At 41.5% G+C, this 16,521-nt stretch overlaps 1 protein-coding gene across 2 annotated transcripts in view; it reads left to right on the forward strand.

Annotated features, from left to right (window-relative positions):
- LOC114647364 (CD82 antigen-like) overlaps positions 1-7,040 on the forward strand; it is a 215,039-nt gene extending 207,999 nt beyond the window's left edge. For both annotated transcript variants that reach the window (XM_051923510.1, XM_051923511.1), the window contains exons 8-9: positions 4,863-4,946; positions 5,048-7,040. In XM_051923510.1, coding sequence (XP_051779470.1) covers positions 4,863-4,946; positions 5,048-5,131 — 168 coding nt within the window. In that variant the 3' untranslated portion in view covers positions 5,132-7,040. The remainder of the gene's footprint in view (positions 1-4,862; positions 4,947-5,047) is intronic.
- The last annotated feature ends 9,481 nt before the right edge of the window (positions 7,041-16,521 follow it).

Consider the following 16,521-nt stretch of genomic DNA (forward strand, 5'->3'; position numbering starts at 1 on the left):
CGAATGTTTGTCCCTGTGAGTTGTTGTCATAGCAAAAGCTATTCTAACGGGAAACTGTAAACGTTTTAATACGAATGGCTTATCAAGATCTCCTTTGGTGTCTAATGTTATCTGCGGAAGATGTACTACATTACATTTCTTGTTGCTTGTTAAAATTTTACATGTCAGAATTGTTCAACCAATTTTGAATACAACTAATCTTGTCCTATTGCATAGCCCATCACTCAGACATAAATTACGCAATAACATTACGATACGTCCTTCTTTCAACAGTAATTCAGCCAGTGGAAGACTGGATGGTGTTAACGGTTGTAGATATTCTATGGGATATTGTAAGTTGATGTTTTCATCTTCCACATGATCACTACTAACTGTTTCAGCAGAGTCTATTGATACGCATTTAACCAATTTGCCGTGTAACTGATTAACAATTTTCGTGTTAATTCGTTTGACTTCATTGTTTCTCTGTGCTAGGATTGCCTGTGTACTCATTTCTTCTGTTGAGAACTCTTTGAGATGAAATTCTTCAGTAAGATTTGGACATAATAAGTCTTCTTTTATTGGGAACTTAAAGTGAGAAAAACGTAAAAATTTATAAGAGCTGAGAGCGCAGGAAGTGTGTCTGACAAAAGGATTCACACGAATGAGAGGTGAGAGGACCGTGAACTGGAAATGGGGGACTTGAAAAAATCTCTTGGCAATAGTCTCGTCTCGTCTCAAGATTTTCTTTTATAATAGAGAGATGTACTTTAAAGTTTAGGTCAGAGTCAATGATTACCCCTCAGTTTTTTACCTCTGCCTTGACTTTTTAGCCTAAGGGATCATGTTTATTTCTAATACCCTCTCTATATCCATGTTTGCCAATCACTAAGATTTCTGTTAAGCTTGATAATACAGGGAGAGTCAAAATTATGTTAACATTTGAATGGCAGAAACAATTTATTCACAAAACATCTTAATATATAAAGCAGTCTATGTATGTATGTATGTATGTTTGTTTGTTTGTCCACCATACAAATCTGCACCGATCGTCCAATCGCCACCAAACTGAGGATGGGGAGGAGGTCATGGGTTATGTTTGGTTGGGAAAGATGTTCGTGGTGAAGCGCAGGGCACCTTTTCACCGACACAACGTTCGGCACACGTCCCCGTACTTATCATCGACAAGATGGCCGCACGTTGCAACAGACGTTAACGGCAGCGCCATCTAGCGGCATGTTTGGTCCCTGTGCGTTGCTCTTTAACAATGTTTCTTTAAATTGCCAAGAGATGGTGGAAGTGTCCAAGTATGAGAAGGCCGGCTGCTTTCATCGAGTGAAGGGGAACTGCCGTATGGATGTAAAATGTGAATGACCCAGTGCGCCTGACTGGCTTTCCGTATTTGTGGTGCTGTTTGCTCACATTCCGACTCACAGTACGATTTCAGTCTTGGTCTTTCTGACTGACTGGTGCTATTTGTTTGCTTTCTGACGTATTGTAAATCACGTACATTCATCTCACTGTGGTGCTTATTCCGTACGTAATACCATGTAACACATTATAATTGTCCTGTTTTTCGCTAATATACCCATGCCACCGAAAAAAAGACGTAGAATTACAAAGTCCACTTCTGATGCCAGAAAAAAGTCTATTTCGAGGACGTCTGAAACGTTGCGCAAGACGTGAAGATGTTTTCATACCAACAATTCTGCTGATTCCGAATGATTTACCCTTTGTTTTCAAACGGCTACAATTTCCTGTTCGTTTGGCTTTTGCTATGTCAATTAATAAGACTCAAGGACAATCACTGCAAGTTAAAGGCATCAATTTGGAAAATCCATGCTTTTCACACGGACAACTCTATGTAGCATGTTCTAGAGTGGGCAATCCTCACAATTTGCTCATTTTCACACCACAAGTCAATACAAAAAATATAGTGTATCCAAAGGCTCTGGAATGACCACTTATCTATATATATATAATTCACTAAGCAGCCGACCATGGCGCGCAAGACGCAAGACAGAGCCCCGCCCGCCAACTCACAGAGCCCCGCCCACCAACTTTAAGACCATGGGATACGCACGACAGGGCTCCGCCCGCCAACTCTAACCCTCCTCCCGCGTCCACCCTCGTTCTCGAGGCATGCACACTGTCTGCTCATGTGCCCGTCCCCAACTCCTCACCTGAGTTGCTTTCGTCTGTGTACAGTCCACATGCACCTGTGAGCCACGTTGACAGTTCATTTTCCAAACACATCCTGAGTCGCTTTGGTCTGTGCTACAGTCCACATGCACCTCTGAGCCACGTTGACTTTTCATTGTTCTTTTCGGTTCTGGCTGCTTTTCTATATATAATCCACCAAGTCGCCCAACCATGGGATACATACGCATGCAAGACAGAGCCCCGCCCACCAACTCTAACCCTCCTCCTGCGTCCACCCTCGCTCTCGAGGCATGAGCAGGCAGTGCACATGGGGTGCGCACAACAGAGCATTGTTCTTAGTCACGGAAGCATAGTCATACAGTCTGCTCAACAATACGCTGACTACATGAATACTTCCGGTGTTTATGGTGGTGAGGCAGAAATTGTGGCAATGTCCCAAATGCTTCCAGCTACTATCACCAGTCACTTCTGAGATATCCCTGACCCCATCAGATTCAAATTTGCCTTTTACTTTTACACGTAGACAATTTCCTGTTTGATTGGCCTTTGCAATGACAATTAATAAGGCACAGGGCCAAACTTTCAAAAAGATATGCCTGTATCTGCCAAACCCAGTTTTCAGTCACAAACAATTGTATGTTGCTCTCTCCAGAGTTCCATCTTTTCATTCACTTACAGTCGTATCCTCATACCCACCCCATTTGGACAACTGTGTCTTTCAGGAAGTGTTCATCCATCAAAAAATAATTATGCGGCGTATGCTACACCGCGGGTGGGCTAGCATTACCTATTACAATAAAATGTCAATCAGAAAACTGTTTTGTCTATTTCTATGTTCTGTTTCTTTCATTTGGGAAATTCACCAGTTATAGATTCCCGGGCAATGCCGGGTACTCCTGCTAGTAATTCATAAGTGCAAGATGATTTACAGGAAGGTCTCAACTTTTTTCGCCATCATATTTAACACATGTACCATATGTGGCACATAAATTGTCCACAAAAATTGTACATAAGTGCATATATATATATATATATATATATATATATATATATATATATATATATATATATATATATATATATATATATATATATATATATATATACAGGTGCTGGTCATAAAATTAGAATATCATGACAAAATTGATTTATTTCAGTAATTCCATTCAAAAAGTGAAACTTGTATATTAGATTCATTCATTACACACAGACTGATGTATTTCAAATGTTTATTTCTTTTAATGTTGATGATTATAACTGACAACTAATGAAAGTCCCAAATTCAGTATTCAGGGATCCTTTAGCCTGGATTACTGCAGCAATGCGGCGTGGCATGGAGCCGATTGTGGCACTGCTCAGGTGTTATGAGAGCCCATGTTGCTCTGATAGTGGCCTTCAGCTCTTCTGAATTGTTGGGTCTGGCGTATTGCATCTTCCTCTTCACAATACCCCATAGATTTTCTATGGGGTTAAGGTCAGGCAAGGTTGCTGGCCAATCAAGAACAGGGATACCATGGTCCTTAAACCAGGTACTGGTAGCTTTGGCACTGTGTGCAGGTGCCAGGTCCTACTGGAAAATGAAATCTGCATCTCCATAAAGTTCGTCAGCAGCAGGAAGCATGAAGTGCTCTAAAACTTCCTGGTAGACAGCTGCGTTGACCTTGGACCTCAGAAAACACAATGGACCGACACCAGCAGATGACATGGCACCCCAAACCATCACTGACTGTGGAAACTTTACACTGGACCTCATGCAACGTGAATTCTGTGCCTCTCCTCTCTTCCTCCAGACTCTGGGACCTTGATTTCCAAACGAAATGCAAAATTTACTTTCATCAGAGAACATAACTTTGGACCACTCAGCAGCAGTCCAAAGGCGAGACGCTTCTGACGCTGTCTCTTGTTCAAGAGTGGCTTGACACAAGGAATGTGACAGCTGAAACCCATGTCTTGCATACGTCTGTGCGTGGTGGCTCTTGAAGCACTGACTCCAGCTGCAGTCCACTCTTTGTGAATCTCCCCCACATTTTTTGAATGGGTTTTGTTTCACAATCCTCTCCAGGGTGCGGTTATCCCTATTGCTTGTACACTTTTTTCTACCACATCTTGTCCTTCCCTTCGCCTCTCTGTTAATGTGCTTGGACACAGAGCTCTGTGAACAGCCAGCCTCTTTAGCAATGACCTTTTGTGTCTTGCCCTCCTTGTGCAAGGTGTCAGTGGTCGTCTTTTGGACAACTGTCAAGTCAGCAGTCTTCCCCATGATTGTGTAGCCTACAGAACTCGACTGAGAGGCCATTTAAAGGCTTTTGCAGGTGTTTTGAGTTAATTAGCTGATTAGAGTGTCAATATTCAATATTGAACCTTTTCACAATATTCTAATTTTCCGAGATACTGAATTTGGGATTTTCATTAGTTGTCAGTTATAATCATCAACATTAAAAGAAATAAACATTTGAAATACATCAGTCTGTGTGTAATGGATGAATCTAATATACAAGTTTCACTTTTTGAATGGAATTACTGAAATAAATCAACTTTGTCATGATATTGTAATTTTATGACCAGCACCTGTAATATATATATATATATATATATATATATATATATATATATATATATATATATATATATATATATGTAATATATCAGTACCATTAGTGTTAATATCCTTTGGACTCACCCTGTACTTTCATTAATCTTTCTGATATTTCTGTTTTTAGGGTTGTAAGTCAAGTCTGGATGATTGGTTTTTCAACAACATTGGAGTTATAATTGGAATCTGCATTGCCGTGGCAGTGGTAGAGGTAAGTGTTCAACATGTCCCACCTACACGTGTGTTTTTTTAGGTGACCGCACTAAAAAACAACTCATCTGAACTGAGTCTTTTACTTCTTTTCTTTTTTAGTTGATGGGAATGGCTCTGTCTATGTGTCTCTGCAAAAGTATCCAGCCAGAAGACTACAGTAAAGTTTCGAAAAGCGGTCACTGAAAAAATGAAGAAGTCGTCCCTCTGCCAAACTGAGAAAAGGTCCCCATGTCAAAATGTGGAGCAGACATATCTTATCTAGCGCGTGGATGAGGAATAAAGACAACAAAATGCGGCCAGTGTCTCGTATTGGCCAAGTCTTGCCCCGTTTTTTTTTTTTTGTTGTTGTTGTTTTCTTCATGTTTGTCTTACATTGCTTTCTTTTTCAAGTCTTCTTAATAACCCAGCAAGTCTTGTGACCAAACAGTCCTTTTATATCGGCTAAAATTATCCAGCAAGTGTTACGTACATGTTGGACGTTTAGAAAAATTTCTTTTCAAGATGTTTGTTTACTGCACTTTATGCTCTGGGCTGAGACTTTGACTCGGTCGTTTTTGCTGAGTTGTTTTTATTTGATGCTCTTTCAGACGTTACAGAGTCGAAATAAGCAAATCGTGACTTATTTTGAAAACGTTTCTTTCCTTCGTTTGGCTGGCGTTTTCCTCTGGTTCTTCACCAGTACGTATTACGCCATAGGCTTGTTTTAGTGATGTGTTTCTGTCAACATTTGTCTGTTAAAATGTTTGAATACTAAAAGTGGTTATCAACCAAGCATTTAGAGTTTGTCAGTGTGGAATTCTGTTTCATTTATACTTTGATTTGCAATTGCCTGACTATATTTTGTTCTTTCATATAATACGATGAGAAAATAGGTCATGCTGTTTCTATTTTATTTTTGGATGTGTTAGAAAAATGCATTAAAAAACAAATTGCTGCACTTTCAGTATTTAGAAAGAGCACCATCAACCTTGATTACGAAAAGTGAGGTAATAATCTCATTTACACTCGTTTTATTTGGCTTAGAATTGTTTGACGTGTGTCAGCAGACAACACATTAAGAGCCTTAATGCAAATATACAACAAAATGTAATTGAGGAAGAGCTACCTGAAGAGGCCTCCCCTTACTGAACTCCTCAGGTGGGGGCGGCCCGCCTTTGAGGTAGAAAACCAAAAATATTAGGGTATGTAAAATGACATTTGAGAACTCCTGGGCGTCTCCTTTCCAAATATGCCATTAGAGTGCCTTTCATATTGGCACCCAGGAGATGAGAAGCTCTTAACTTTGCTCTGTTATGGACACTCTGCCTCCTAAACAGCCGCTTCTTTGACTTACGAAGACGATATTTTACTATGTGTCCGCACGAATGCTTCTTTGAGGGCAAAGGGTACTTTTTTTTATTTAAGAATATTTTAAGGATGTGTCCATTTACTTTAATATTAAGACTTATAGCGACCAGAAGTTTTCATTTATGTAATTGTTTTACTTTAAATTCATTGACATGTGATCCCATCTTTCAAACTGTATTTTTGTCTTGACTTAATTTTAAGGCAAGAAAAGCCACTTGTGCACAACAATATTCTATTGTTTTACCTGAAAAGCTTATTTATCCCGTTCAGACCAATAGGGGGGGGCGACTGTGTAAGAACCTTTAATGGGCTTTTCGATGTTTTCTTTTTACCCTAAGCCATTGGAGAGTTGGTGCTACTGATCAGACACTCCTGAAAAGTGTCAAAGCTTCGTTATATTCTGAAGTAAAAGCACCTGATGCCATTACTGGGCCATCTTAAGGGCGTACTTTAACTCTGCTCGATGGACTTGGGTTCATATTTGAAAGGAATTTGTCAAAGCTGCAGGCACAGGTGACCGCTGACTTGCTACACAAAGTCCTTAAATGGGGCAAACTCCCGTATCCCGTGTTTTTTGATTTGGAAATGTGAGTGTAAGTTGGCCAACGCCTGCTTTATATCCAAAACATCAAAATGTTGCGAGTCTCTTAAACGCAGAGCTGTATGAAGAAATTACAGCATATGCTTCACGACTCGGACTCTCCAGAAAATATTTGTTAATAAATGTTTAGCACAAAAAAGATTTTTGAATTCAGGTTATTTATTTGTGGGGATTTCAAACAAATTTGTATGAACTTGTCATTGAAATGTTTTCATTTTAATAGAGAGAAGTGAAGTTTTAATTTTTAAGCTTTTCAAAGTGTACCCGGTGTTTACCTTTTCTGTAAGATTTTTTTTTTTTTTTAGTTGAATAAATAAGTGAAAAACATTTTTGTTAATATGTGACATATGTTTCTGTTCTTTTAATGGAAGCTGTTTCAATAAAAAAAATTGATCCCAAGACATGTCCTGTCTTTTCCCCGTTTGAGGATCGATGATGCGCAGTGTCGATCCTGACCGCAGTTCGGTGCAGTTACAGGTGCATCAGCTGAGCAAAATTTTCAAACCGTTAGATCATCCAGACATTCTTGAGGTCATCCATGGCGCAAGAATATATCAATCAAGGTAGTCGAGTCTGCGTGTGATGCCAGTCTGCAATCTCGCAACACACGCCTGGCAAATTCAGAGTCGCCAGTTAATCTAACTCAGGGGTCCTCAATCACAGTCCTGGAGGGCCGCAGTGGCTGCAGGTTTTTGTTCTAACCCGGTTGCTTAATTAGAAAGCAGTTCTTGCCAATAATTTAATTTCATGGCTTGTTAGTGCTTTAACTCTGCCGTGTCAGGTCCTTCTGATATCCTTGATTTTCTTCCCCTTTCTAAGGATATCATCCAAATGATTTGAAGTCTAAAATGAATGAGTAATTCTCAGTCCTTCACTTTTTTTCTCTTCACTGTTCTTCCAAGTATTTAATTAAACCCAATAGTGCGTGATAAATACACACGGGTGTAAATGGTAACAAGCTAAATGGAGAAATGCTGGTCTCTTTTGTCATTTGCATGTTATTGCTAATTAGGAGCAATTAATAACCAAGAAAACAGCTGTTTTAAGACTAAAATAAGTGATAAGGGTTCAAAATCTTAATGACCGAGACCACTAAAGTGAACCAGAAGTGTCACTTGAGCAATAAGGTGTAACAGTAGGGGGTGCTACCGCTCCCTTGAACCCTCAGGTACCACGCCAAACACCAGGTAAAAGTACAATACAGGGGAACCTCGGTTTGTGAGTATAATTTGTTCCGGAAACATGCTCGCAGTCCAAAGCACTCATATATCAAAGTGAATTTCCCCATAAGAAATAATGGAAACTCAGATGATTTGTTCCACAACCCAAAACTATTCATATAAAAATGATTAATACAAAATATAAAGTAAAAATACATAAAACAAATTAACCTGCACTTTACCTTTGAAAAGAATCATGGCTGGTGTGAGTGAGTTTCTAAACTCTTGTGGGATTGCACCCAACGGGACGACACGCGGAAGAGCGTCCCAAAGCAATCGCAGTCTCCCAGTGCTGTAGCAGTTCGCCGTAAAAGCGAATCCTAAAAGATCGCGGACCTGCTATTAGCGCCTGCAGTCAATGGGTGATACAAGGAACAAGGAACATTATAAATAAGCAGAGCCCTGCCTGACTGCTGTGTCTGTTTCAAGCTGAATAAAGCTGGTGTTGCTAAAGTACCGAGACTCAGCTTTGTGTTTTAGTGTGCAAGATGGGGACTCGCACGTCACAGCACACACACGCCGCATGAGCACACACACACATACACGAGCGCGCGCGCATACACACAGTCACAATGCTAATGCTGTAGTTAACAGTATATACGCTCGTATGGATGTTTACTATGAGTGACGAACGCCGACTCAGACGGAGAATAGGAGACGATTGCCCACAATCCCGCAGCCAGAGAGAGAGAAGAACCATCAGCTCAGTTCTGATCACATGACACTCAGCTGACAAAGAGTATACGTACTACTCGTACTGCAAGACCTCGCTTGTTTATCAAGTCAAAATTTATTAAAAATTTTTGCTCGTCTTGCAAAACACTCGTAAACCAAGTTACTCGCAAACCGAGGTTCGACTGTACTTATTATTTTTATTATAACAATGATGTGCACTAAGCACCCTCCACTCCACACTACTCATATAATAAACAATACTAATATAATTCTCAATCCCAATCCTCCTCTCCCAGACACTTAGCCACTCTTCCTCCCAGCTCAGCTCAGCGTCTGGACTTTCCCAAAGTCCTTTTATATCTTCTGACCCGGAAGTGGTACCAACCCTGCAGTCTATGATTCGTTATCACTTCCGGGTCAGATTAAAAGTCCTTTTCTTCATCCCAGAAGCACGTCGTTCCTTCTGTCCATGTGACCAGGACGTGCTTCTGGGTTTTAGGGCACGTAGCACTCCCCCAAGCCTCCCTACAGTGGCTCCTGGTGGTCCCCATGGTATCAAGCAGGGCTGTTTATAAAAACTACATGGTCCATGAGGCCCTGCTGGAATTCGGGGAACCTCCATGCTGCTGAGAGGGCTCCATCTGGCGGCTTGGAGGTGTGGGCCGGAATATATGGCTGGCCATCCCTCACAAAGGGCTTCATATTAAGTAATTGGATTGGAGCAAAAACCTGCAGCCCTCCAGGACCATGATTGAGGACCCCTGATCTAACTTGTAGCAGTGCTACCGCAGGAAGAACTCCATTTCCCAGCAGCACGAGGGGGATTACCCTCGTTGGATGACTGAAACGGGAGCAGGGGCTTGCTGGAGATGAGAAAGGCTAGCGGGAAAGTTGTAAAAAAGGGGACCCGGTGAAGCAAAGGGGAGAGCTGTGTTCGTGTGTAACCTGTCCAATGTGTCTACTAAAAAGTCATTTGCGCCGTGTGGATCGTCTCCCGTTAGGTTGACTGGACTGTATCGCGCCTGCCTGCCTGTCGTGTGTAGAGTGTTGGATTAGTTGTCATGCGTCTTCTAAAGGAGCGCTCCTGCAAATCCCACCCCTCGCCGCTCAGGACTACTGGTTAGGACTGTTTCATTCCTTTATTACGTAAGCTGTCCCCGGGATTCTCAACTTCACACCAAACCATTTCATCCGCTTCTGCCGCATTGGACTGCACAAGGACTTTGTCGTAAGTGTTTATTGTTGTGGTTCATTCTTATATTAAAATTGTGTTGCTGTAGGGGGAAAGGGGAAGTTTGTCTTGATTGTTGTTGTTTGCATTGGTTTTCCATTTAATATATTGTTCATTCATTCATTTGGTTTATTGGATTTTGCGTCTATGTCTGTGAGTGAATGCGGATCGGAACCAAAGCTGGGTGAGTTCCTGGAATCCCCACTAAAAAAAAAAAATAATGAATCACCGTTAATGGCAGTGAGAATCTTAGCTGGGTTTTTAGAGCGCTACAAACTCTGTATCAGAGTAAAGGACGGAAGGCATGGTACCTGTAGAAAATACAAATGAAAATGTGAGATAGCTACACAGACAGTAACCAGGTAGGAAACTGAACTCTCCAATGCGTATGAGAACATGAGGGCAACCATCAAGAATATATAAGGAAAGCTAAAAGGTAGTTAGAGAGGAATGTAGCAGATAAGGAGAAAGATGACCCAAAGAGATTCCTTCAGTATTTTAGCAGTAAAAGAACAGTCAAGGAGGTGAAGAATATCTGGAATAGTAAAGGGGGATTTAAAAATATAGACAGTGAAATAGCAGACGATCTAAACTTGTTTTTTTAGGTCCTCACATGCGAGGAAGTAGATTACCTCCCAGCGGTAACAGGGACTACTAAGGAGGAACTGAGTGATTTTAGAAATTATAGAGGGAGCTCAGATTAAATAGGCTGAAATCAAACAAGTCACCAGGTCAGGTACGGTCGGGTTGTTGAATATGCACTGGTACAGCGCGTTGCCGCACCCACTACACAATGAAAGAGCTGGCTGGCAACCCCCCCAAGGCAAACATGGGGTCCAGTCCCACCCTCCAAAAATGACCCTCCATCTGCCACAGCCAGGGCATCCCCTTGGCCTGGTTCAGCCACTCAGGTCCTCAGCAATGAAGATCACCCTCGGGTAATCGCGCCACATGGCCGTAGTGCCGTAACTAACGCTCCCTCACAATGACCGTCATGTGTCTCACACGGGACTCCGTGAACAACACAAAGTCAAAGCAGCAGTGCTCAAGGATTCTCCGTAGAGACACCAAAGGAGTCCAGTCTTCATCTCAGGTCACTGGATAGCGTCCATGTCTCACAAACAGGGAGCTCCAGGACTCTAAAGACTTGGACCATTGTCCTTTTGCAGAGACAACCTCATGACCCCTCATGCTCTCCCAATCCGTCTACTGTCTTCATAGGAAGAGTCACCAGAGACATGAATGTCACTGCCAAGGTGAGTAAACCTCTCAATGATGAGGTCGACACTCTCCCCGCAGACAGACACACTGCTGGTGGCCGTGCCCAAGAGGTCATTAAAGGCCTGGATCTTTGGTTTTTATCAGGACCCTCGCAAGCCCAGACACTCCGACTCCTCCCTCAGTCTCTCAAGACCTCCATTAGAGCCTTCATTGACTCCTTATCCTGTTGGAGGGTCCATGACCTGAGACTGTGACACAGCTTTCTGACACTGGGCAGGACGTTTCACTTCAGAATGTCCTGACTGTCTTCAGATTTCATTGTTCCCTGCACAGACACGGGACACCCAGTGCCAGCTGCAGCAAAGCAGCCCCAAAACATAAGCGAGCCTCCTCCATATTTCATAGTAGGTCTAGTGTTCTTTTCTTTGAAAGCTTTGTTGCTTCGTCTATGGACAGAGAGCTGATGTGACTTGCCATAAAGCTCCAGTTTTGTCACATCTGTCCAATGGACCTTCTCTGAGAAGCATTATGGCTTGTCAAATCAAATTCCAGTCTGGCTTTTCTTTCAGCAGTGGAGTCCTCTCAGGTCTTCTTCCATTGAGCCCATTGTCACTCGGAAGGCAACGGGTGGTGTGATCAGACCCTGATGGACCTCCACCTTGGATTTCAGCTCCTCTCCCTTTGGACGTTCTTCTCAGCTTTTTGTCTGCCATTCTCGCTGTCCTTCTGCCCATTCTGGAGGTTGCTCTTCCAGGAAGGTTGGCAACAGACCTTAAACTTCTTCGTAATATTTGACACTGTCACCACAGGAACATCAAGCTGCATGGAGATGGTGGTCTTCTGGTCTTTGCCTTTCACAAGCTTGTCTGTCATTTTCTTTCTGATCTCCTCAGACGACTCTCTCATTTACTGTCTCTGGTTCAGTGAGGGACGACTTTTCTCCATTATTGAATGATTGGAGACACGTGTGAGATACGAATCCAAGAAAACAGTCAGTTTGAAAAAAAAAAAAATCACTTGAATCCCACTATTTAGGATCTTTCCTAAGGGTCCCAACACATGGGTTGAGAATCTCTTTGTAGAGTAAGCCATAGTTGCTCTCTTGTCACGCTTGCTTTGCTTTACTCGATGACATGTCAAAGGCGTGTAGGTACCCAGGTGGGACAACTACTTTCCATATCATCACTTTTTAGGAGGCATGCAGCACTTTTTCCATGAGCTGGTTTGGGGGGGCAACAGATTTCTGCACGGCTACATGATGCACAGAATCTAAAAAAGATGGAAAATAAGAAAAATCAAACCTGCCGAAAGGGAAACATTTACAAATAAAAAGATGGGGATGTTCAGCATAAAGAGATGGAAGACCACCCATAAAATGCTTTTGTAGGTTGCCATGTGTTAAAACCGCACATCAGTAGTTCACTAAATAATTCAACGTGATGGGGTTAGTGGGAGTCGGACGGATGCATCGAGTCCAAGTGTTTGTAAGTCAGGATCGGTTATCTGTCTTTTAAAATAATCCCCCCAACCCCAGGGACCACCTGGTTTGTGTACATTGTAGAGCTGGCTTAGTGTTGAATTGCTAACCGGTTATTAGAGAAACCTTTGTGATTGTCTTAGCACAGATTAAACCTTCCTTCAATAAAGAAAGTAACAGGGAAAGGCTTCCAGTCAACTTAGCGGCCTGTGCCTCCCGTCGAGGAAACGTCAAACCCCCCAACCTGCACAGCTGGCTTCAGAAGACTTGAGGGTCACTCACTTGGTAGGCTGTATTATTAATCCCTGAGGGGAAGTTGTCTTTTCATGTGACCTTTTGGGGGTCAGAGTGCAGGGGTCAGCCATTGTCCAGCACTCCCTTGGGGCAACTTGCAGGTTAAGGGTCTTGCTAAAGGGCCCAATGGAGTCGGATCCCTTCTGGAGGTAACGAGATTTGAACCAACGACCTTCCAGATACCAGTGAGCACAGATCCGTAGGCTCAGAGCCACCAGAATTTTGTTATTCTGAGAATTATTAAATTCATAATTTCATTTTCGTTTTGCATAAGGGGCACATTGTGTCCAGTTGTTTATTATTTACCGTTGGTGCCCGTGATGCCATTTTGTTTCGACAGTCCTCACTAATCCTGTACTGTTGTCGCTGTGACGCGCTGGGGTGTCGTTGGCAAGTGGTTTCTACAATTGTCCGAATGACATCTTTTTGACGGATTTTTTTTTTTTTTTTTTTTTTTTTTTAAAGTGGCCAAGGTTCCAGATTTTTAGTTTTACAAGCACTTCTGAGAGCATTTTGTCCCATTGTTTGGCCAAGAATTCTAGTACGTCACTTTTTGACGACAGGTTTTGGTTCACATCTTGATTTACATGCAGGATCCTTATGACTTCCTGGTGTTTCACCACACCCTGTCTTTTTCCTTCGATTCGGCCTCATCCACCACCTGTGCCTTCTCTCGTAGTGTTTGCTGACCACCTTGGCAGACGGTAAGCACTCTTAGTGTAAGTAACCATACAACCTTCAACAATTTCATTTTTCTGTCTTCAAAATGTCAAAAGTTCCGACATTGGAAACTTTACTCCCAAAAGTTTGTTTTTTTTCTTAGGGATGCTCTGATTGATCAATCACCAATCGAAATTGGCTGATTTTCACTAAAAAAAAAAAAGACTTGATCGGCGATTGGATCACAAAAAAACGACCTTTTCAGCCCCTGCTTTTCTAAGGTTTGTAGTAATTTAGTTGCAGTAGTTAAACCAGCACACGTCTTTTTTTTTGTTTGTTTCTTCCTTTTGCAACAAATGTCCTGCAGTGTAAACAAAGAGCAGTGAGTGAGAGGCAATTGATACTCTATGTTAGCCTTTAAGTTAAATAAAGTGGAGTAATAAACTGAAAAAAAAAATTTGGATGTGAGCGTCAGTAAAGGACCGCGTTACCTGAACCATTCTAGAACATTTCAGTAATTGTTTTCCGCTCTGGTCTTTCTGATCATAAAACAGGTCATTATGATAGCAAATGATGAGAAGAATTCCTAATTCATTGCACAATTACAGTATTTGAGGGTTTCTCTCGAGTGTCTCTTTCTCTTGTACGATTTTGGCTCAAAAACTAATCAGCACATCGTCATCTCATAACAGGTTGAAGTTTTGAGTTAGGGATAAAGTATCTATCCTTATATAATATTATAGTACCCTATCTATCTCTATCTATCTATCTATCTATCTATCTATCTATCTATCTATCTATCTATCTATCTATCTATCTATCTATCTATCTATCTATCTATCTATCTATCTATCTATCTATCTATCTATCTATCTATCTATCTATCTATCTATCCAGCTGTTTAGCTCAAGAAACGGTGACACACAGACAGACAGACACTCATCATCGAGATATCAGGTGACCCGTCAAGTTCCATCGAAAATTGGAGGTCGATAATTTTGACGAATCTAAAGCTTTTTGCTCCTTCCCCATAGACGATAGGTTAGGGTGCATTGGGTGCAAAACCAAAGTCAATAAATTGGACAAGTCGTCCTGTGAAACTGGGCAAACGGCAAGAAAAGCTGCTGTAAGGAATTCAGACCTTTTTATTTTGACCTTAAATGAAAACGGACACCGCTGGAGTTTGAACAGCAAGCTTCTTTAAAATGCAGACGCTTGCACTTTTAATTTACAAGAGAAAAGATAAAGATGAATTTGAAATTGCTGCTTTGTAAACTACAGACTCTTTTATAAACCTTATAAACTGTTTATTATTAGTTGCTGTGTGTTGTACAGCATAAGTTTTGGTAAGAAACGAGCAGTGCAGAATTAAAACGGTGATCCATATTTTATCATTTACACCTCAAGAATTACGAACGTCCAGCTGATACACCGAAGAAAAAACAAAACACACCGATATAAATATAAATATATACATGACAGTAAAATAAAAAACTGTAGTGTGATTACTGATTCAAATTGATTTAAACCTACAAGTACAGCTCTACTTACATTTAAGCTGTGATTAAGAGCCAATAACAATTCATTGATTTTGTGAGAATATTTATATTTAAAAAAAAAAAAAAAACTAGGGAAGCTCTGCCCCCTGCTGGCTTTGCTTGCCAACCCCTACACGCCTGTCATTTCCCGGATCTGCGGGTTGCGATGAATCATGCTGTGCTTTTGGATAAACACGAATACCAACTCAGTTTTGAAAGACGGAGATATCAAAGACAATTATCGCTGACAATTCATCACGTGTTGGTTTAGATAGATAGATAGATAGATAGATAGATAGATAGATAGATAGATAGATAGATAGATAGATAGATAGATAGATAGATAGATAGATAGATACTTTATTAATCCCAAGGGGAAATTCACATAGATAGATAGATAGATAGATAGATAGATAGATAGATAGATACTTTATTAATCCCAAGGGGAAATTCACATAGATAGATAGATAGATAGATAGATAGATAGATAGATAGATAGATAGATAGATAGATAGATAGATAGATAGATAGATAGATAGATAGATACTTTATTAATCCCAAGGGGAAATTCACATACTCCAGCAGCAGCATACTGATACAAATAACAATATTAAATTAAAGAGTGATAACAATGCAGGTATAACAGACAATAACTTTATATAATGTTAACGTTTACCCCCCCTGGGTGGAATTGAAGAGTCACATAGTGTGGTGGAGGATCGATCTCCTCAGTCTGTCAGTGGAGCAGGACGGTGACAGCAGTCTGTCGCTGAAGCTGCTCCTCTGTCTGGAGATGATCCTGTTCAGTGGATTCTCCATGATTGACAGGAGTCTGCTCAGCGCCCATCGCTGTGCCAAAGATGTTAAACTGTCCAGCTCCGTGCCTACAATAGAGCCTGCCTTCCTCACCAGTTTGTCCAGGCGTGAGGCGTCCTTCTTCTTTATGCTGCCTCCCCAGCACACCACCATGTAGAAGAGGGCGCTCGCCACAAGCGTCTGATAGAACATCTGCAGCATCTTATTGCAGATGTTGAAGGACGCCAGTCTTCTAAGGAAGTATAGTCAGCTCTGTCCTCTCTTACACAGATCATCAGTATTGGCAGTCCAGTCTAATTTATCATCCAGCTGCACTCCCAGGTATTTATAGGTCTGCACCCTCTGCACACAGTCACCTCTGATGATCACGGGGTCCGTGAGGGGTCTGGGCCTCCTAAAATCCACCACCAGCTCTTTGGTTTTGCTGGTGGTCAGGTGTAGGTGGTTTGAGTCGCACCATTTAACAAAGTCCTTGATTAGGTCCCTATACTCC

This window comes from Erpetoichthys calabaricus, chromosome 2, assembly GCF_900747795.2.
Source record: "Erpetoichthys calabaricus chromosome 2, fErpCal1.3, whole genome shotgun sequence".
NCBI lineage: Eukaryota > Metazoa > Chordata > Cladistia > Polypteriformes > Polypteridae > Erpetoichthys > Erpetoichthys calabaricus.